This window comes from Oncorhynchus mykiss, chromosome 20 (assembly GCF_057628025.1).
Source record: "Oncorhynchus mykiss isolate SJ-2025 chromosome 20, ASM5762802v1, whole genome shotgun sequence".
Classification (NCBI taxonomy): Eukaryota; Metazoa; Chordata; class Actinopteri; order Salmoniformes; family Salmonidae; genus Oncorhynchus; species Oncorhynchus mykiss.
In genome coordinates, this window is record NC_143041.1 from 11,183,640 (window position 1) to 11,207,210 (window position 23,571).

A 23,571-nucleotide genomic window follows, 5' to 3' on the forward strand; every position below is an offset into this window, starting at 1 on the left:
TTTGTCATTCTCTGGATTTATGGTGCTTTCAATACAACTGGAAACTCATGAAGTTAGTGATCTTCGGGTTGGAGCTCTGGAAAGAGGCCTGAGTTCCCGACTTGGAATTCTGAGCTTGTTGTCATTGCAGGCAATCTCAACGCTGTGCGTTACAGGGAATGCCAAGAGTGTGCAAAGCTGTCATCAAGGCAAAGGGTGGCTACTGAAGAATCTCAAATATAAAATAGATATTGATTGTTTAACGCTTTTTTGGTTACTACATGATTCCATATGTGTTATTTCATAGTTTTGATGTCTTCACTATTATTCTACAATGTAAAATAAAGAAAAACCCTTGAATGAGTAGGTGTATACAATCTTTTGACTGGAACTATATATATATATATATATATATATATATATATATATATATATATATATAGCTAAACAGGTGGGGCTCAAAATGATGGGTCGCCCCTGCTTGTAATATAACTTATTGGGTCGCCCCTGCTTGTATGTAATATAACCTATTCTGGGAGCCTAGTGTGTGTGTGTGTGTGTGTGCGAAATATTTTAAGTGGTTGTAAAAATTCACGATGTCAAAAATGAATGGCGGAAAAACGATTGTAACGATTTCCGTGTTTTACTGCTAGGTTTTATGGATATTATGACACATTTCCCCCCAAAAAAGTTGTGGATTTTTGTCAACCCTCCCGATTCAGGATATATCATTAACATAGTCATTGCACGCTTTGTGTAAGACCTATTGAAGATTGATATGTATTTATTACTATGGTGTGGATCGTTCTCCATTGTTCAGAATATACTGTACCATCTTCAGTCATATGCTTGGGTCAATAGCTTTTGACGAGAGAAAACCAAATATCCACCGAATATCAAATATAAAACACATTTTATCTTAGTAAATAACCTTGTTTATTTGTGTACAGTACTTGCAGTTTATATTGGCTCACTGCCAGCTGCACAAGAAGGGGTGTAGCCAGAAATACTTTGTGGCTGTCCTAGACTGCAAAGATACGTGCAGGGAGTACACGTCGCAGTGGCGGACGGGTGGACCAAGGGCGCCTTCAACAAAAAAAAACGTTTTGGAATGTGCAGATAGAGATGTCATGAATAGATGCAACATGATTCCTTGGTCTTGTTCTTCTATATATTTATATCTGAAACGTTCGACAACTGAACGTGGCCCAGGGAACAGACAAAACAGAGAAGCGCGACTCGCCCTGGATCCTCAGGCCAGAATCCACCACAGTCCAGCAGTGGTCCTCTGATTTGGCATGCACCTGGAGTAACAGCTGTCAAGCTAGCAACTACCTGAAAACTGCAAATACCGCCAGACAGACAAACCGCAGGAGACGAAGAGGAAGTTGGTGGAGGATTGTCAGGGCATGCATATTTTCATCAAGTAGCCTCTGTCCACGGTTCAGATTAGGTAAGCAATAGCAGTACTGTCTGTCTTTGAACACACGTGTTACGTAACTGCACTGCAGCAAATGTTTTATAAACCCGGGTCTTTACAATAATATTGTTAACAGGTGAATTGGCGACAAGGGTCTAGTATCAGCGTACAGCAGACTGGGGGTGTGTCGTGTGGAGATTTGTGTCGTGACGATCGCCTGCACACCAATACGTGCCACGCGAGAGTTGGGTTGGCTACACTAGCAAGCTAACGTTACTTCTCACGCCATAACGTTATCAGAACTACGGGAAAGCAGTGTTCGACATGCGGGGGCGAATGACACTGTACCGATGTTGTGAAAAACTGACTTTCCGTGCAGGCTGCTATGCTACTTAAAAAAACTTGGAGGAAAATATTTGGCCACTGTAACTACTGCCGGCGTTGTGCCGAAAATCTCCACCTGCCAAAATCCCCCCCCCCCCTTCGCGTGAACGCGCACACTAAATTCTTCCATGCTTCGACTTGCTTGCTATTTGAGATTTCTGTTCTTCCCTCCCTTGTCAGTTTAGCCTACATTTCACTGATCTTAGTAGCAGAAAGCATTTTCATTTTATTTGTGTCCATTCAAGGCAGCTGCCAATGATCACGTTTGGCGGCATTTCATTATTTTTTCTGGCGGTTTGATCGCAGGGGAGGCACTAGTAAAGTGCAGTTTTCGGTTTGTTTCTAGTGTATTAGTCTATAAATACATGTCTTTGCCAACATTTTAATCTCTCCCACGTCTTATTCGACTAGTAGTTGTTCTTAACTGTTTATTGCTTGCCTACATTTTACTCCCTCTGTTTAATATAACACACATACATTCATTTCGGTTGCCTATCTTAACGTTTGTTCCATATAAAGTATTTGACTCTAGTGACCAAATTAAGGAAATTAGAAGGTAGGTGGGTGGGTCGGCAGGCAAGAAAATGGCTTTACCGAACCCCCCACCCCAATTTTGTAACTAGAGTCAAACACTTTCTGTGGCACACATCAGAGTAAAATACTTTCTGTAGAATAAACTTCACGTAGGCAACCTAAATTAGTAATGAATGTATGTGTGTTATATTAAACAGAGGGAGTAAAATGTAGGTACGCGACATTTCAGAACACCTACTAGTCGAATAAGACATGGGAGAGATTATGAATTTTGGCAGATCTATTTATAAACTAATACACTTGAAACAAATAACTAAACCGAAAACTGCAAACATTGCTTGTGCCTTGCCCTGCGATCAAACCTCCATTTAAAAAAAAAACGCAGCCTAACGTGATCATTGACAGCTGCCTTGAAGGACACAATCGTTTTTTTTAAGGCTTTCTGCTATTAAGATCGGTGAAATGTAGGCTAAACTGACGGAGTGAAGAGCAGAAATCTCAACTAGTAAGCAAGTCCCAGCAATGAAGGGGGGATAATTCTGGCAGGGGGGGGCACAACACTGGCACAACACTGGCACGGTGATACAGCTTCCCAGTGGGAAACACCTCAATTCGACAGGCACCTTGATACAAGGGTTAGATTCAGGCAGGCAGTAAATACATTTTAACCTTTCAGGTTGGAATGTACAGCTGCCGGGCCGAGCATCTGCCCCTTTGCCCTCCTATAAATAAGTGCCCTAGCAGCTCATAGATTTTTACATTTTTTTATGAATAACTTTTGAGTTAAATGTTTTGTTTATTTTCAATGTTTTAATTTTATATGTATTGAATTGCAAATCAAATTAGCAAATTTCGTAAACTCTTGAACAGCCATATACCACAGGTATGACAAAACATTTATTTGTACTGCTCTAACTAGTTGGTAACCAGTTTATAATAGCAATAAGGCACCTCAGGGGTTTGTGGTATATGGCCAATTTTCCACAGCTAAGGGCTGTACCCCCTCAGGCCTTATTGCTACAATGGCCATTTGCCTACATTTCAGATGTATCTTTCATGTTTATCTCTCACTTATGGACAGAGAAGAGGGCAAATCTACTTTTTTTTTTAAAGAGGCAGTCGAACAAACAGCATAACTAGCTAGCAGATGGACCTCATCATTCACTATCAGCTGATAGCCTCTCTTTTCCTGAAGTCAATTGTCTCCAGTAGTCAAGTTGAAAGGCCTAGCTGGCACTTGCTTGCTAAGAATGTCAGGAGTGAGTGTGTTGCAGAAAATAAGTAGGCCTGTAAATGTTGACATTTTGGCTACAGAGGTGGTTGGTGTGTATTTAGAGTTATGTATTATGGTGGTGCCGTTTTTTTTTCTGAAGCGGCTCGGGATATTTTTGGGAAAACATACCTCAATCTAAAGATGGAAGATGTTGCTGTACCCCTAGTTATACCATTATCCAAAATAATTTAAATGTGGGCGTGGCATGTAGTGAAATGCTAATGAACGTTTCGTGTGGAGTTGTACCTTGTAGGAACTGCAGTCCGTATATAGACATGGAATTTACGGGTGTGATTGAGTGAACCCTGACCGAGCATTCCTACAGTCCTGCTGCATTTTTTAAAAATGGTAATGCCTGTAGTAATAATTATATCTTAGTTATAAAATAGTTGTAATATAGTTATTTTCAAAATTGTTCCTGTATGCAAAGTAATACTATCATCCACATGGGACAATTTCATTGTTGCATTTGTGATTGATTGAACACAGTTAAACACACTTAGCTAGATTGTTATTGACTCAAAAGCAGCCATCTGTCGGTTTGTCTCTGTGTGTACATTAATATTCACATCTTTGTGTGCGTGTACTTTTTTCTTGTGTTAACCCATCCCAGTACTCATCACACAGACCCCTACCAGTCAACATGGAGGATGAACTGATATTCAGTATGGATGAGGTGGGCAGTGCCCAACGTAACCCACTGCAACAGAGGACCCCTGATCAACGGGCCCCATCTCTAAGCAACGCTTACGATAGCGACGAGGACGACTACTACATCTGTCCAATCACAGACGACCCTGTCAGCCAGGCCGAAGACATCTGTGGCTATTTAAAGAATCTCGTCCACAGCAAGCAGCTGTCTAACTCCCCCAAAAACTCCTTCTCCTACAAGGTGAGCAGCAGTAGTGTAGGTGCAATATTCACACGGTTCAGTACATTCTGAAAGTGCCATGGTGTGCTGGGCAAAAGCTGACAGGACAAGAGCTGACTTGTTGCTTTGTACTGTTGCTCTATTGTCAGTATGCAAAATGGTGCCCCTGCTCTCACTGCTAGAGATGTGGTCAGAACAATTCTGCCTTAGAGTGAGGGCTTTCTCCTTATATCTTTCTCTGCATGTCTGTGTATGTGTGCATCTGCTATGGCTGAGAGCAGCAGCTCAGCTGCCTCTTGTCTGTGTGCTATTTCTCTCTCTCAGAATAGTAAGTACCCAAAGAGCGTATCTCCCTTCACATAATGATGTGATATGTAAACATCCCTCTCACAGTGCGACCCTTGGCCTTCTGATCCAGTAGGCCAGCCTGTAGAGTGGGCTTGATGTGAAGGAATTAATAGCCCTTCCTCATCAGCGTTATAGTTATACATACAGAGTTGGGAAGACTGTTAGAGATGTAGAATTTATGGGTCGCAAGGTTGGAACCAAGTTCCAAAACACATTCTACTGTCAATAAGGCCAAGAATTTCGTTTTCATGGAATGTTCAACAACATAGTCAACTAAACTCAATAAGTATTTTTCTCTGCTGCTCATGTATGGTTAAGTTGCTGATATAAAACAGTTAATTTCTCTACTCCACATAGAATGAAACGGAGAAAGAAACTCCACAACAGTCTGTCGGGTTTGGGGCGTTTTCTGACAATGCACGGGTACGTTAATCATCATGTTTCATCTACCCCTCCTTTTGCATCAGTGACTGCCTCCTTCCTCCTCACCTTCCTAACATTAATTTACTCTTTTTAAATCATTTATTCCTTCCTCCTTTATTTTTCCATTGTACCTGTATGATCGTTTCCCTACCCAAGAAATGTGTTTTTTCCTTTAGTTATTAAACAAAAATCTAGATCCTTAATTCACCTAACTGTCATGTTTGATCTCCCCTAACCCATGCAGCAGTCCTCATGAATCTTATGAAGAGTTAGGCTAATGTAAATGTAATAAGCAGCAAGTAAGCACATTATGATAATGGTTGAAACAAACAGTATTGTTTCTCTTATTCTAAATGTCATTTTCAGCTCCAGTGCAGTAGAAAAGCAGCAACCAGGCATGCTGTTTATACAGTACCATAGTTTACCACTACTATATCTTATGTCTGGTGGTCCGGTTTTGTGAGGGGATGGTGCCTCTCATCACAAGGGTACAACTGCACCAGAGACGCAGTATATACCATCAACTGGGACGTGTGAAGGGACACGCAAACTTCAAGTGACCAGGGGCTGACGTGCAATATCTGGTGTATGTTTCTCACCAACCAGCAGTGGCCTTCAGCCTGTTAAAAACATGACCTTCATACATCAATGTAAATAGTTCAGGCTAAATATACACCAGCCTAAAATGCCACATGTTTGTGAGTAGGAGGGTGCTACTGTAGGGGAGGTTCAGGTTACTAACAGGTTTACGTTAATAGCTAATGCCACTTGGACCACTGTTAGTTCTGAGAGAGTGGAGTGCAACAGTCCAGAGTTTTTGGTTGGGAAAACCCCTGGCCCCAACTGCTGGCTGTGGTTATTAGCTGGTTATTGTACAATGTAGGGCTCATGGGTGACTGCCAGATAGGACAGCTAGTGTGACACTTCTTAATCTTCCAGTAGGTCGTATGTGGTCAGAAAATACTTTTGGCCCTGTGTCATATAATCCTGTCCTGATTGAAGCAACCTTCCCATGATCCTCTGTTGATGTGTGTGTGTCTGTTTGCCATATCTCTCGCTGTATTTTGTTTTCCTCTATCAATTCAAAAGGGTGATTTGCATGTTCCTCAACACTTCCACAGAACCGGAAAGATTAGCAATCCACCTGTCAGGACACTTAAAGATGGAATCCGCAGTAGGGCAGTAGCTCTACTGTCTGCCCCACCACCAGCGTGGTTGTATTTGTTTTGTTGATGAACCGGATGTGAGAAGCGTTAGGCAATGTGGTAAATAAAAATGGCGGCACATATTCTGCGTGTGAAATGATGTCGGAGGGGGAAAAAAACTGTTTGTTGTTTGCAGTAACTTCTTTGTTTTTGTAATATTGCAAACTGCCGTGGCAGTTTCACCATTAAGGAGTCCAGCTTTAATCCTGCCATCTGGGTTTGTGTGTAGACAATGTATCTGTCTGTATCATGTATATATCCCCAGTGTCTGACGCTTCCCTTAACATAACCTGTATTACACAGTGAGTGTGATAGTTACCCAAAATATATGTCATGTTTCCCCATTGTCCCAGGCGGTGTGGAAAAGAGCCATAGAGAAGGCCAAGGCCATGCCTGACCCATGGGCTGAGTTTCACCTGGAAGAAGTCAAGACAGAGCCATGCATACGATACAGGTACATATTCCTGTGTTTGTGTGTCAGTGGGCTTGATCCCTACCCTGTACTAGAGTTTAGAGGTTGACCGATTAATTAGGGCCGATTTCAAGTTTTCATAACAATCGGTAATCTGCATTTTAGGACACCGATCATAGCCAATTATATTGCACTCCACAAGGAGACTGTGTGGTAGCAAGGAGCCAAGTTAAGGTGCTAGCTAGCATTAAACTTATCTTATAAAAAACGATCAATCTTAACATAATCACTAGTTAACTAGACATGGTTGATGATATTACTAGTTTATCTCGCTTGTCCTGCGTTGCATATAATCGATGCGGTGCCTGTTAATTTATCATTGAATCACAGCCTACTTCGCCAAACAGTGGTGATTTAACAAGCGCATTTGCGGAAAAAAAGCACTGTCGTTGCACCAATGTGTACCTAACCATAAACATCAATGCCTTTCTTAAAATCAATACACAAGTATATATTTTTAAAGCTGCATATTTAGTTAATATTGCCTGCTAACATAAATATATTTAAACTAGGAAAATTGTGTCACTTCTCTTGTGTTCTGTGCAAGCAGAGTCAGGGTATATGCAGCAGTTTGGGCCGCCTGGCTCGTTGCAAACTGTGTGAAGACCATTTCTTCCTAACAAAGATCGTAATTAATTTGCCAGAATTGTACATAGTTATGACATAACATTGAAGGTTGTGCAATGTAACAGTAATATTTAGACTTAGGGTTGCCACCCGTTTGATAAAATACGGAACGGTTCCGTATTCACTGAAAGCATAAAAGTTTTGTTTTTCGAAATGATAGTTACCCGGATTTGACCATATTAATGACCTAAGGCTCATATTTATGTGTGTTATTATGTTATAATTAAGTCTATGATTTGGTAGAGCAGTCTGACTGAGCGGTGGTAGGCAGCAGCAGGCTCGTAAACATTCATCAAACAGCACTTTCCTGCATTTGCCAGCAGATCTTCGCTGTGCTTCAAGCATTGCGCTGTTTATGACTTCAAACCTATCAACTCCCGAGATTAGGCTGGTAATACTAAAGTACCTATTAGAACATCCAATAGTCAAAGGTATATGAAATACCAATGGTATAGAGATAAATAGTCCATTAATAACTACAACCTACAACTTCTTACCTGGGAATATTGAAGACTCATGTTAAAAGGAACCACCAGCTTTCACATGTTCTGAGCAAGGAACTTAAACGTTAGCTTTTTTACATGGCACATATTGCACTTTTACTTTCTTCTCCAACACTTTGTTTTTGCATTATTTAAACCAAATTGAACATGTTTCATTATTTATTTGAGACTAAATTGATTTTATTGATGTAGTATATTAAGTTAAAATAAGTGTTCATTCAGTATTATTGTAATTGTCATTTTTACAAATGTGTAAATATATATTTATAAATCGTCCGATTAATCGGTATCGGCTTTTTTTGGTCCTCCAATTATCAGTATCGGCTTTTTTTGGTCCTCCAATTATCGGTATCGGCGTTGCAAAATCATAGTCGGTCGACCTCTACTAGAGTTGTTGACAAATACACACCATCCCCCACCCGTGCCCTTTCTGAAGGTACAGTACATGATATCACTCCATTTCCAATGGCCCTTCCAAGTTTTCTTGGCCAGTGCACAAAGTTCCCTCGTGGCAGATATCAGGGCTGCCTGCCCACACCAAAACGCTTCGTTTGAAACCAAACGGTGCATTCCGGGGTCAGTCTTTCCAGTAACGCTGCACATCTAAGAATAATGCTATATCGTTGTTTCTGAGACGTTGAACATTTCTCCAGGCATTGAGATTACATAGAACTCGCCCAAATTCTCCAGGCAGTGCAGCCAGGAGAACAACAAGAGGGATGCCCCCCCCCCCCCCCCTTTAGATAATAGGGGTTAGACTCCTGCATTCTCTAACGTGTTTGTTTGTATTACTAATCACCTCTTACTGTATGACAAAGCCCTGCCTAGACAGAGCCAGGTTAGGGGAGAGGTGTGTCTGGGATGATTTTTAACCCGGTTGTAACCTTACTCTTCCTAAGCCTCTCTGGTCTCTTAGCTATTGGCTTTGTGCCATCTTCCTGTTCCATGCCTCCAATATGACAAACATGGTACACAGAGTTCTGGGCCGAGAAATACGCATGGAAGGGCAGGACAGACTGTGTAAATATTAGCCTTAGCCTCTGGGTCTGCTGTGTGTCTTCTTATCTGTGTATGGCTGACCCAGTCTCAGACAAACCAAGCTTTCAATATCAGTGTGTGTGTTTGAAATGTTCCCCTAATTTATTGTGACATGTAACATCAATATCATATTGGTGATAATGGCATTCCAACAGAACAAACAGGCATATTTGTTGAGTTTGTTGTTGGTAAACACACACTCAATTGGTTGACAAGAATTACAGGCTATTACCACAGATCTGAGGATAAGCAGCTCAGGTCCTGGTCAGAACAAATCCATGTACTGTTTGTTTCTATTTTCTGTCCTAATCCTGACCCCTTCAGTGTACATAGATCATTGTGGTCGAGGTTACACTTTCTAGTCATCACCATGTTGGTTACACAAGTCCAGAGTTCTGGCCCATATAGAATGGAATAATAATGTTTGATTAATGTTTGGTGAATGTTATTTGCTTTATCTTTCCTCAGGTACAATGCTATCACGGCGGCATGGTCTCAAGACACAGTGCACATCAAGGTTTCTGGCCAGGTATGCCTCCGCTCCTAAATCATCAGTAATCTATAATTGTATTATTGATCAGAACATATGTATGTGGAATATACAGTGAAGAAAAATAGAAATGCAACATGTAAAGTTTTGGTTTCATGAGCTGAAATAAAAGATCCCAGAAATGTTCCATACACACACGTTTTATTTCTCTCAAATGTTGTGCACCAATTTGTTTACATCCTTTTTAGTGAGCATTTCTCCTTTGCCAAGATAATCCTTCCACTTGACAGGTGTGGCATATCAAGATACTGATTAAACAGCATGATCATTACATAGGTACCTTGTGCAAGGGACAATAAAATGTGCAGTTTTGTCACACAACACAATGCCACAGATGTCTCAAGTTGAGGGAGTGTGCAATTGGCATGCTGACTGCTGGAATGTCCACCAGAGCTGTTGCCAGAGAATTGATTGTTCATTTTTCTACCATAAGCCGTCTCCAACGTTGTTTTAGAGAATTTGACAGTACGTCCAACCGCCCTCACAACCGCAGACCACGTGTAACCACGCCAGCCCAGGACCTCCACATCCAGGTTTTTCACCTGCAGGATCGTATGCGACCAGCCACCCAGGACAGCTGATGAAACTGGGTTTGCACAACCAAAGAATTTCTCCACAAACTGTCAGAAACCGTCTCAGAGAAACTCCTCTGCATGCTCGTTGTCCTCACCAGGGTCTTGACCTGTCTGCAGTTTGGCATTGTAACCGACTTCAGTGGGCAAATGCCCACCTTCGATGGCCACTGGCACGCTGGAGAAGTGTGCTCTTCACGCCTGAATCCCGGTTTCAACTGTACAGGTCAGATGGCAGACAGTATGGCGTTGTGTGGGCGAGTGGTTTGCTGATGTCAATGTTGTGAACAGAGTGCCCCATGGTGGCGGTGTGGTTATGGTATGGTTTAGCATAAGCTATGGACAACAAACACAATTGCGTTTTATCAATGGCGATTTGAATGCTCCGAGATGCCGTGATGAGATCCTGAGGCCCATTGTCGTGCCATTCGTCTGCCACCATCACCTCATGTTCAGCATGATAATGCACGGCCCCATGTCACAAGGATCTGTACACAATTCCATGAAGCTGAAAATGTCCCAGTTCTTTCATGGCCTGTATACTCACTAGACATGTCACCCATTGAGCATGTTTGGGATGCTCTGGATCAACGTGTATGACAGCGTTTTCAAGTTCCGGCCAATATACTGCAACTTCACACAGCCATTGAAGAGGAGTCGGACAACATTCCACAGGCCACAATCAACAACCTGATCAACTCTATGCGAATGAGATGTCGCACTACATGAGGCAAAAGGATGGTCACACCAGATACTGACTGGTTTTCTGTTCCATGCTCATAGTTTTTTTTTTTTAAGGTATCTGTGTCCAACTGATTTAAATCTGTATTTCCAGTCATGTGAAACCAATAGATTAGGGCCTAATACATTTATTTGAATGGACTGATTTCCTTATGAACTGTAACTCTTAGAAATGATTGCGTTTTTTAATATTTTTGTTCAGTGTAGTGACACTGTTTACTTGAATGTGAACGTTTACAAAAGCTTGGTGAATTGATTGACTTTCTCGTATGATTGATTTGTAATTTTTGTTTCTCACAGCCTTTTGGACGCGGGGCCATGAGGGAATGCTTCAGAACGTAAGTTTCACTCATTATCTAACCTGTACCCCCGCACATTGACTCGGTACTGGTACCCCCCTGTATATAGCCTCGTTATTATTTTTATTCTATTTTTTACTTTATTTAGTAAATATATTTTTTACTTTATTTAGTAAATATATTTTCTTAATTCTATTTCTTGAGCTGCATTGTTGGTTAAGGGCTTGTAAGTAAGCATTTCAAGTTAAGGTCTACTATACCTTTTGTATTCGGCAAAGGTGACAAATACAATTTGATTTGGATTTAGTTTGATTATCGTTCAGAATAATTAGTCATGTTTGCCATACAGTCTGAAAAGACGGCACAAGATGCACAGGTCCCCAATTCACGTTCCACAAGTATCGCTCTCAGACCCATTTAATCCAGCTTAGAGCAATACATAGATATCCAGATGGAACCAAACATTCCATAACTACAACATTCTAATTCACATTTTTTTATGGAATGTGATCACCATTAAACTTGTCATGGCACCCAGTAGAGTTCTCTATCTCAAACTGAGTTTGCTGAACTCTGGTCGAGCCTGACTTTTGCAGCTAAAGGCAGCGGGAATATTATTAATATTATGACCTTATTACGATTTGACCTCTTTCTGTGGGAACAGTGTAGGGGAGGCAATGAGGCATCCGTCATGTCTAGATCAGACCACTGGCAGTCCAATCCTTCCACAGAAGAACATCCCTCTCACAAACACACAGAGGAAATAAGCCCTTGCCCTCTAACAAGCCCAAACACTGTTTCTAACCACAAAAAAACATGTTTATGGTTATCATCAAAAATACACAATGCCCAAGAGATACACAATTTCAAAACCTTGAGAATATTGTGGGATTTAGTTGGGTAATACCATCTTAGTTTGTTGTCAGTCTGATACACAACTAACATTTTTCAGGGTTTACTTTTTTAAAACGTTCCTTTCATTTTAGTACAGTGCCGTTCTTGTCTTTCGTTGCCTCTTTTTCCATATTTCCTTTCCTTCTTCTACAGGAAGAAGCTGTCTAACTTCTCCCATAGTAGTAACTGGAAGTGTGCGTGTAACTATGTGACGAAGCGCTACATGGAGCCTGTGGACAGGGATGTGTACTTTGAGGATGTCAGGCTGCAGATGGAGGCCAAACTCTGGGGAGAAGAGTACAACCGCCACAGGCCACCCAAACAGGTATGGATGGAACATTTTAATTAACCAATGAGTCATCCTGTTGATTGATAGATTGATTGATAGGATTGTGGATTTTCCACATTTTAAGTTAAACTAACCACTCCTCCCTCTCTCTCCCCCCCAGGTGGACATCATGCAGATGTGTGTGATTGAGATGATGGAGCGTCCAGGTAAACCTCTGTACCACCTGGAACACTACATAGAGGGGAAGTACATCAAATACAACTCCAACTCTGGCTTCGTCAAGGATGACAACATCAGGCTCACTCCACAGGTACAGTGGGTGTTACTACTGTAGATTTATTGTCCAACTCTATGCATAACTCCTGAGCTGCAGAAACCGAAGATGCATCTTCATCTTTCTGTTATCAATTGCTAGATTTTTCAATATAATAGATGCGGTAAAGAGGTCAATAGAACTTGATTATGTTTGAAGTTTTTAATTATCCGTGCCAATTTTTAGGTGCCAGCACGCATCTTTCTCATTCTAGTCAGTCAAGTGAGGCACTACATGGTCTAAATAACTCAACGGGCTAGTTTGCCTGTTTGTAAAGAGGGGGGGGGGGGGGGGGGCTGTACATTAATCCTGCTGCTCTGATTGGATAGAGTGATGCTGTATTTTGTCTGTTTCGGTCTGATCATTCAGACTGCTGCTGCCTCCTACTATGATATTTGACCTTTTATTGAACTAGGCAAGTCGATTAAGAACAAATTCTTATTTTCAATGGCGGCCTACCCCGGCCAAACCCGGACGACACTGGGCCAATTGTGCGCCGCCCTATGGGACTCCCAGTCACGGCCGGTTGTGATACAGCCCAGGATCGAAGCAGGGTCTGTAGTGACGCCTCTAGCACTGAGATGCAGGGCCTCAGACCGCTGTGCCACTCGGGAGCCCATAATTCAAATGGTAAAGACGTTGAGGACAGACACGGGTCAGACATGCACACCCCTCCGCTGAGTTCAATCTGCAGCTTGTTTGGTCTATAAACGTGCATGGAGATGGGTATTTTCTACTTAGGCATATTAAAACATTTAGTTTTTTTCGATCACGAGTATCATTCGATCCGACTATCAACTGTCAATTTATGGATACGAGTATGGCCATGTCAGCACACCCCTAGCTTGTATGGATGTCAACCCCAATACATGTTTATCATCGTCACCAATCAACTGCATTGTTGTTAAAAAAGACTAAACGACCAACGCCAATTTCTGTATGTTAGCTATGCTACCAGCTTATACGAACGGGAGTTAGCATTTAGCAGTCACTTCTTCTAAACCTGAAAAGGAACAGCTTCTAATGTTATGCAGCGAAAACAGCGTCCTTCTTTCCCCTCATGGTCTGTGTTCCATTGACCTCTTTACCATATCTATGCCTTTTCCCCTCTTTGTTCTGTGAACCTGCAACCTTTCCAAATATCTGTAAGCCGCCGTCTTTTTGTCGTCTGCCTGTAACCCTAGTATTTATCTTTCTGCCTGTAACCCTAGTATTTATCTTTCTGCCTGTAACCCTAGTATTTATCTTTCTGCCTGTAACCCTAGTAGTTTTCTTTCTGCCTGTAACCCTAGTATTTATCTTTCTGCCTGTAACCCTAGTATTTATATTTCTGCCTGCAACCCTAGTATTTATCTTTCTGCCTGTAACCCTAGTATTTATCTTTCTGCCTGTAACCCTAGTAGTTTTCTTTCTGCCTGTAACCCTAGTATTTATCTTTCTGCCTGTAACCCTAGTATTTATCTTTCTGCCTGTAACCCTAGTATTTATCTTTCTGCCTGTAACCCTAGTATTTATCTTTCTGCCTGTAACCCTAGTAGCTTTCTTTCTGCCTGTAACCCTAGTATTTATCTTTCTGCCTGTAACCCTAGTATTTATCTTTCTGCCTGTAACCCTAGTAGTTTTCTTTCTGCCTGTAACCCTAGTATTTATCTTTCTGCCTGTAACCCTAGTATTTTTCTTTCTGCCTGCAGGCATTCAGTCACTTCTCGTTTGAACGTTCGGCCCACCAGCTGATCGTGGTGGACATCCAGGGGGTGGGGGACCTCTACACGGACCCTCAGATCCACACAGAGAGGGGGACAGACTTCGGAGACGGAAACCTGGGTACGGCTTTCTCTCACACAGTCAGTGTTAGCAACACAATGAGGAAGACTGACATTTTGAATTGTGACCCATCTTAGCGAAAGACTTTCAAATAGATTACAACATACGTGTGTGTGTGTTACAGGTGTGCGGGGCATGGCACTGTTCTTCCACTCCCACCTGTGTAATAAGATATGTAAGAGTATGGGGCTCACACCCTTTGACCTCTCCACTGCAGAGAAAAGCCAGCTAGACTGCACCAACACACTGCTGGTGAGACCATAGAAATACGGTGCATTCGGAAAGTATTCAGGCCCCTTCCCTTTTTCAACATTTTGTTATGTTACAGGCTTATTCTAAAATGTATGAAATAAATAGTTTTCCTCATTGACACACAATACCCTTAACCTTATTTACATAAGTATACAGACCCATGGCTATGAGACTCGAAATTGAGATGAGGTGCATCCTGTTTCCATTGATCATCCTTGAGATGTTTCCACAACTTGATTGGAGTGCAACTGTGCGAAAGGCACACACCTGTCTATATAAGGTTCCACAGTTGACAGTCCATGTCAGAGCAAAAACCAAGCCATGAGGCCAAAGGAATTGTCTGTAGAGCTCAGAGACAGGATTGTGTCGAGGCACAGGTCTGGGGAAGGGTACCAAAACATTTATGCACATTGAACTTCCAGAAGGACAACCATCTCTGCAGCACTCCACCAATCAGGCCTTTATGGTAGAGTGGCCAGATGAAAGCCACTCCTCAGTAAAAGGCACATGTCAGCCCTCTTGGAGTTTGCCAAAAGGCACCTAAAGGACTCTGACCATGAGAAACAAGATTCTCTGGTCTGATGAAACCAAGATTGAACTCTTTGGCCTGAATGCCAAGCATCATGTCTGGAGGAAACCTGGCACCATCCCTACGGTGAAGCATGGTGGTGGCAGCATCATGCTGTGTGGATATTTTGCAGGGACTGGGAGACTAGTCAGGATTAAGGGAAAGATGAACGTCAAAAAGGTCTCTGAATGTCCTTGAGTGACCCAGCCAGAGCTCGGACTTGAACCCAATCGAACATCTCTGGAGAGACCTGAAAATAGCTTAAATTTTCTATTTTTAAGAAATTTGCTAACATTTCTAAAAAACTGTTTTTGATTTGTCATTGAGTAAATGTATTCCAAAACAATTTAATACCTTTTTGGAACCAACCTGTAACATAACGAAATGTGGAAAAACTCAAGGGGTCTGAATACTTTCCAAATGCACTGTATAATCATCTTGAAGTAGAATCAAAGGGCATGTGGCTGACACACAGCATCACATATCTCCTAGGTATAGCCACAGTCGTCATATTACCACAGAAATTATATCAGTACATTAGACAGAATACTACCTCACCACAGGCTAAGACCTCGGTCACTGTTTGCAGCTTTTATGCAGCTATTTAGAATGGTAATTTTAGTTATCTTTTAACAATATTTTCAACCCTCTACTCCAATCAGAAGTCGGCCCAGACGGTACTGAGGGGTAGTGAGGAACAGTGTGGTTTCACTCGTTTTCGTACTATATCAGGGGGCCGTGTGGCCCCACTTCTCTCCCACCTGTCGGAGACCTCGTCTGGGGATGACTCTATGAGTGACATAAGTGACTCCATCCCCTGCTCGCCCCTCGCCTTCCCCGGCTCTCCACTAGGACAGCACTTCTCTATGGGCTCCATGGGCAGGTCTCCTCTGGGTAAGAACAGTTTTTAGAGGTTATAGTTCACCCAAATTACAAATGTATCAAATATTTTGAAGATCTAGAATGTAATCTGTGGGCCTGTAAAATCAATGACCCACCATATAGGTTTGTTTTCTTATTTTCAGCTCAGCATTAACATTATGTTCCAAATAGCATGCCTAAATCTCCATAAAACAGTTTTATTTGGTACCCTAGGCTAGAGTGCTCTGTTTGAGATATACATAGTTGAACTACTTCAACTTGATTTTAAAAAATACATAATTATCAGCCATTAAACATTTTAATCTAACGTCTGGTTTCTCACCCTCAGGTTGGTCTTTCATAAATGAGATGGATGAACGAGAGAAACACAACCGCAGCCACAGCCCAGAACACAAAGTCAGTCAAGGCTTTGTTGAAATGACTCTGGTGATTCTGATCACAAGAATGACATTAGTTATGGTTGGTTGGCATGTACTGAGGGCTGTGTTTTTTCTTCTTCCTGTAGGACTCAGAGAATGGAGGAGACAGTGGTTGTCCAAGTGAGAGGAGGAGTGAAGGGGACCCAACCGACCATGCAGATGGGGTATATCTTCTCCACACCAACACTTGGTCTTAGTGAACCTGTCCATCATAAATGCTTTATGGAAACTGTCAACTGCTGTAACTGTCAACTGCTGTTATTGTTCATGTTTGCTCACCATGACATGGATTCTTTCTTGACTCACCAGCATTTAAAGCTGTTCAACTATTACCCTTTGTATAGCTATGTTAGTGTGAACCTGGCCCTCTCTTTAGCTCTGTTTATGGCCTCTTTAGCAGTAGGTTTTATACTGTATGATGTCACCATGTAGGCCCGCCCCCACCGCTACAACAGATACTACTCTGAGTCGGACGAGGACAGTGTGAGACGGGTAAACAAAAATAACGATGTCTAATCTTCCATCACCACCATAATCAACAAAGCCACCATCGCCATAATCAAATAATCCTGTCCTCATCCCTCTGTGTCACCCACTATCCCCTTGCTCACTAGTGTAGTGTTCCTGCTATCTAATCTTTGCCTTCATCCATGAGCTAACTGAGTTCTTGCTGCTGTCTGTCTCCTTACTAGAGAAAGGTTCCCAGCAGATCTTCCCCTAACCCAAACTTAAACTCTCCTGCCATAAACACCCCCAACAGCCAACCGGTGATTCCCTGCCCTCTGCATGAAGGCCTCTAACACAGGCCTCTCCCTCTAGTGTGGAGCAGCTGTTGATTTGAAACTTGCTTGTTTTCTAATGACACATGCTTAGTATTGGCAAAAGTTTGAGTGCACCCAAAAAACTGAATGCAAACTTGTTGAAACACAACAGAGAAATCACCAGCAGCCCTGTGTTTTAGTCTAATTCCTTGTTTGGCCTGTCCATGTCAACATGTCTACCTGCCCCAATACTTATCAAATCACCTAACCAATCAATCAGTCTAACTGCATGTTCACCAGAATCATGTTCTGCCTCTTAGTGCATGCCTGGAATGTGCTTGAGTTGTTGTTACTTTGAACAAGCAATACTATAGATTCAGTGCTTCATTGTCAATTTCCTAAACTCTGTGTCTGTGTCCAGCTGACAGATGATAAATGGAGTGTCTACCACTCGTCTCGTTCTCACGTCCACCGTCCATCCTGTGTTGCTGTGGAGATGGAAAGACTTGACTCGCTGATCCTGGAGAAGAAGATTGGCAAGTCCATCCTGGGGAAGGTGAGTGGCGCGCACGCACGCGCACACACACCCGCTCACCCACCCACACACTAAAAACACACACTATATCTCCTCTGGACTCTTCCCCCAGGTGCACCTGGCGATGGTGCATTACCACGAGGCTGGTCGGTTCTGTGACAAGGAGGAGCAGTGGGACCAGGACTCAGCCATGTACCACCTGGAGAGAGCCGCCATGTGTGGGGAACTAGAGGCTATCGTTGCCCTGGGACAGTGTTACCTACAGCTGCCACACCATATACTGTCAGAGATGGAGCTAGAGGTATTTAATCAAATCAAATTGTATTAGTCACATGCGCCGAATACAACAGGTGTAGTAGACCTTACAGTGAAATGCTTACTTATGAGCCCCTAACCAACAATCCAGTTTTAAAAAATTCAGATAAGAATTACAGATGAAAGTAACAAGTAATTAAAGAGCAGCAGTGAAATAACAATAACGAGATATACAGGGGGGTACTGATATAATGTGCAGGGGCACCGGTTATTTCAGGTAGTATGTACATGTAGGTAGAGTTATTAAAGTGATTATGCATAGATGACAACAGAGAGTAGCAGTGTTGGGGAGGGGGCACTGAAAATAGTCTGGGTAGCCAATTAACTAGATGTTCAGGAGTCTAATGGCTTGGGGGTAGAAGCTGTTTAGAAGCCTCTTGGACATAAACTTGGTGCTCTGGTACTGCTTGCCGTGCGGTAGCAGAGGGAACAGTCTATGACTAGGGTGGCTGGAGTCTTTGACTATTTTTATGGCCTTCTGTTGACACCACCTGGTAGAGAGGTGCTGGATAGCAGGAAGCCTGGCCCCGGTGATGTACTGGGCCGTTCGCACTACCCTCTGTAGTGCCTTGCCGTCGGAGGCCGAGCAGTTGCCATACCAGACAGTGATGCAACCAGTTAGGATGCTCTCGATGGTGCTGCAGTAGAAACTCTGAGGACCCATGCCAAATCTTTTCAGTCTCCTGAGGGGGAATAGGTTTTGTGGTTCTCTCTTCACAACTGTCTTGGTGTTTTTGGACCATTCTAGTTTGTTGGTGACGTGGACACCAAGGAACTTGAAGCTCTCAACCTGCTGCACTGTAGCCTCGTCGATGAGAATGGGGGCGTGCTCGGTCCTCTTTTTCCTGTAGTCCACAATCATCTCCTTTGTCTTGATTACTTTGAGGGAGAGGTTGTTGTCCTGGCAACACACGGCCAGGTCTCTGACCTCCTCCATATAGGCTGTCTCGTCGTTGTCAGTGATCAGGCCTACCACTGTTGTGTCATCGGCAAATTTAATGATGGTGTTGTAGTCGTGCCGCGCCATGCAGTCATGAGTGAACAGGGAGTACAGGAGGGGACTGAGCACGCACCCCTGAGTGGCCCCTGTGTTGAGGATCAGCGAAGCGGATGTGTTGTTACCTACCCTTACCACCTGGGGGCAGCCCATTAGGAAGTCCAGGATCCAGTTGCAGAGGGAGGTGTTTAGTCCCAGGTCCTTAGCTTATTGATGAGCTTTGAGGGCAGTATGGTATTGAACGCTGAACTGTAGTTAATGAGTAGCATTCTCACGTAGGTGTTCCTTTTGTCCAGGTGGGAAAGGGCAGTGTGGAGTGCAATGGAGATTGCATCATCTGTGGATCTTTTGGGGCGGTATGCAAATTGGAGTGGGTCTCTGAACTCTGAAGCTCTGCCAGTGTGACCAAGGCCTTTCTTCCCCGATTGCTCAGTTTGGCCGAGCGGCCAGCTCTAGGAAGAGTCTTGGTGGTTCCAAACTTATTCCATTTAACAATGATGTAGGCCACTGTGTTCTTGGACCTTCAATGCTGCAGAAATGTGCCTCGACACAATCCTGTCTCAGAGCACTAGGGACAATCCTTTACGAGCTCATGGCTTGGTTTTTGCTCTGACATGCACTGTCAACTGTGGGACCTTATATAGACATGTGTGTGCCTTTCCAAATCATATACAATCAATTGAAATTACCACAGGTGGGCTCAAATCAAGTTGTAAATGACTTTGTCATTATGGGGTATTGTGTGTGTAGATTGAGGATTTGTATTTTTTTTTTATCATTTTTTGAACAAGGCAGTAACATAACAATGTGTATTAGAGAGGTGTCTTTTGAATCTCTCTCTGTTATCACATGCTACATGTTGCTGTCTTGTCATCAGGACAACTCAGGGAGCCGTATGAAGGGCTTTAAGTTCCTTCTGCAGGCTGCTGAGGCAGGACACAGATCCTGCATGATCCTGGTGGCCAGGGCCTTCGACACCGGCATCAACCTCTCACCAGACAGGTCAGCGACTGGTGGAACATATATCAGTATCAACTTGTGATGGGCTGTGTCTAAAATGGCACCATATTTATTGATTAGCCTACATGGTGATATCTACCTAGAGATCTGAGAAAGATTAGAATTGATCAGGACTGTGAAATGGATATTATAAATACTATTATAAGCCTTCTCTGGGGTTCTCAGGTCCCAGGACTGGAAGGAGGCGATGAGATGGTACAACTGTGCCCTGAACATGACAGACTATGATGAGGGGGGCGAGTTTGACGGCATGCAGGACGAGCCTTGCTACCAGCTGCTGGCCAGAGAGGCTGAGATGTACCAGGAGGGGGGCCACAGCCTGGACCCAGACCCACAGAGAGCAGGTAAGATAGAGCAGAGAGAACCACACCTGAGCTTAGAACCTAGAACTATTAGCCAACGGTCCTAACTCGAGCCTTCCGTGTGATAACCTTTGTTGTACTTACAGTAACGAACCAAAGACTCACTTTCTCTCTCTCTCTCTCCTGTGCAGGTGATCTGTTCACAGAGGCAGCAGACGCAGCCATGGAGGCCATGAAGGGCCGACTGGCCAACCAGTACTATATGAAAGCAGAGGAGGCCTGGGGCATGATGGAGGAAGAGGAGTAGGAGACGGGCTGGCACTCTGCAAGGCCAAAGGAATCGGCTAAAGCAGAAACAAGCTGGCACCCAGGATAATGTTGTGATGGATTTTCCTCCCTAATGGTTTAAAGTTTACAGACACATTTACTGTGTGATTTCCAAAATGCTGTGTGATTGTTTGATCTGTATATGACCTTTTATGCAGCCGTCCTCTAGCCTAGCTATCTTTCTTGGTGCTTCAGAGGGAATTATGTCTGGTTCTTGCCTTGTACATTTTTCCTCTTTTCTATTCCTGTCCCCCATTGCCCTTTGGACTAATGAATATGGTTGCATTTCAGAGGCAATTTACCTAACTAAAAATAAGCCATTTCAAACTAGAAAAGTACACTTCCTAAAAAAGAATGTGCTTGCTAGCTTAAAGGGATATTTTAGGATTTTTTCAATGAGGCCCTTCATCTACTTCCCCAGAGTCAGATGCACTTGTGGATATGATTTTTATGTCTTTGTGTCCAGTAAGAAGGAAGTTGGAGGTAGTTTTGTGTGCCAATGCTACCTAGCATTAGCACAATGACAAAGTATATAGGTATCTGCTAGCATGCTAGTAGATACCCATAGACTTAGAGTAATTGTGTTAAAGTTAGCCGTGTTAATATTTGTAGCTGAAATTGTTACAGATAATTAGCATTGTAAGTGTCTACCATTGTGTTCTTACGGTTGGCATTGAATTCGTTGATAGTCTATACAAATGAATTGAAGTTGGGATAGCCTAAATATTTTGAAGTTGGTATTGTAGTTTATTCCATGGGTCTCATTCAAACCCATGTTAATATATGGTAATGTGAAATGGTTATAGTATAAAAAATCTGAATGCAATCACGCTAAGTTGATTTCAAAGTCTGGTTGGAGTTGATAGCTAATCATCCCTTTCTTACGGCGTGCTTCAGTTCGGCTGGCCCTTAGCCAAACTCGGCTAGCCAAACTGAACTAGTGTGCTCACATACACCCTTAAAACACATTCGCTCGAAAAACAGAACGAAAATCGCCAATAGTACTGTTTGTCCATTTTGAGATGAAGTAGGAAGTTTACACTTCTTCAGAATAGTCAGAATTAATCTAAGATAACTCAAGAAATGTCATTCATTTTGATGTTTTTGCCTAGGAGATCTTAGACCCGCAATTTTACATCTAACTAGGATGTTTGGTGCAGTATTATTTTATGAAAACAAGTCATCTCTCGTTGAATGACAGACTTTATGGAAGAATCCCTACTGTTGACCTACAGTAGACTTCGTTCGGCTCCAAACTTCGGCTTGCCTCCAAAAAGAAATGTGTGCCAGAACAGCCGGGAAAAAAACTAATCGAAGTCCGAAACGTCACAAAATGTCGTCATAATATATGCACAAATTCTACCAAACTGTTTCGGCTGGAAAGTGTGCAGACGCCTTTTAAAAATACGGTGACAATTTCAGAAATGAAACTGTTACTGCAAGTTCAGGTGAACACAAAACAACTCAAATATATCAAAATGTCTATACATTTCAGCTATTTCAAAAACATTGCTCTGCTATTAGTATTTTTACTGTATAAATGTTGGGCTCAACGAGAAAATTCTGCTTACACTGCCCTGCTTAGAGGGGGGCAACGGTCGGCCGAGTGTCGTGTGCGACCTCCGGAGGTAGCGTTCGGGACGTGAGAAATGTGCAAGTTTACATTACGATTATGTCTCTCGAGAATCCCTCAATTCTCCTTAATACTCGTCAATGAGAATAGACCCTTAAACAGTTCAATAGGAGATGCGTTTTGACTTTTGACTAAAAGGGCCATTAACTAAAAGGTAATGGTCCTTTTATTGCCATTAAATGCATTGGAGATCATGTAAAAAAAAATGTAGTTCAAAAAGTATAAATGCTCTAAAATGAATACATTCTCAAGCAATCTAAGTTTGGGCTGGTTGTATGTTTTTAAAGTTTTTAGTTCATAACTTAAATCGTTTAAGCTCTAGAGCGGGCGGAAGATATCCAATAATAAGAATGCATATTACATTTTAAGAAATCTAGAGTGGTCGTGCCTTCAGCAAGCACATTAATTAATGTTTGATTCATGAAATAAACATTTCTTGAACAAATGTTGTTTACTTTGTGTTGGTTTTGCCTAACACTATTGTAAGAGAGGGCACTTGTTGCATTGTTTGCATACTTATATGAATGCATGGAAGTAGCTATATGTAAATGTCTTGACTTTGGAATAAATATGATTTTATTGCATTGTAAATGTTTTTTATTTATTTATTTATATATATATATATATATATATATATATATATATACATACATACATACATACATACATATACACACAGTGCCTTCGGCGAGTATTCCAACCCCATCACCTTTTCCAAATTTTGTTAGGTTACAGCCTTATTCTAAAATTGATTAAATGTTTATTTTCCCCCAATCTACACACAATACCCTGTCATGACGTGGCCCTCTGGGTATAGCGAGTACCCTCCCCCTCTATCTCACCACCTCTCTCTTTCCCCTACACCCAGGCTCTGTTATCTCAGGTCGTAAATTCCTAGAGAAGACTCTCCTGAGGGCCAGGCAGTATAGAGAGAGAGGGTTTCACAGTAGAACAAAGGAACTTCTTCTACATCACAGAACTTGAGAACTGAACAATATCCA

The 23,571-nt window shown here is 42.4% G+C and overlaps 1 protein-coding gene across 7 annotated transcripts; it reads left to right on the forward strand.

Moving 5' to 3' along the window:
- Window positions 1-580: 580 nt before the first annotated feature.
- LOC110499105 (eukaryotic elongation factor 2 kinase) lies at window positions 581-23,161 on the forward strand. Of its 7 annotated transcripts, none has more exons than XM_021576011.3 (19): window positions 581-1,432; window positions 4,204-4,482; window positions 5,167-5,232; window positions 6,791-6,891; window positions 9,546-9,606; window positions 11,241-11,278; window positions 12,287-12,458; window positions 12,583-12,732; window positions 14,427-14,559; window positions 14,684-14,811; window positions 16,042-16,273; window positions 16,590-16,657; window positions 16,767-16,844; window positions 17,113-17,172; window positions 17,863-17,997; window positions 18,089-18,277; window positions 20,166-20,290; window positions 20,474-20,652; window positions 20,802-23,161. In XM_021576011.3, the coding sequence occupies exons 2-19, from the start codon at window positions 4,234-4,236 to the stop codon at window positions 20,915-20,917; spliced, it is 2,280 nt and encodes a 759-aa protein (XP_021431686.1). In that variant the 5' UTR covers window positions 581-1,432; window positions 4,204-4,233; the 3' UTR covers window positions 20,918-23,161. The 7 variants fall into 7 exon arrangements, with proteins under 7 accessions (XP_021431686.1, XP_021431685.2, XP_021431688.1 ...); XM_021576010.3 differs by lacking the exon at window positions 17,113-17,172 and adding an exon at window positions 17,373-17,447; XM_090212194.1 differs by lacking the exon at window positions 581-1,432 and adding an exon at window positions 17,373-17,447.
- Window positions 23,162-23,571: the final 410 nt, after the last annotated feature.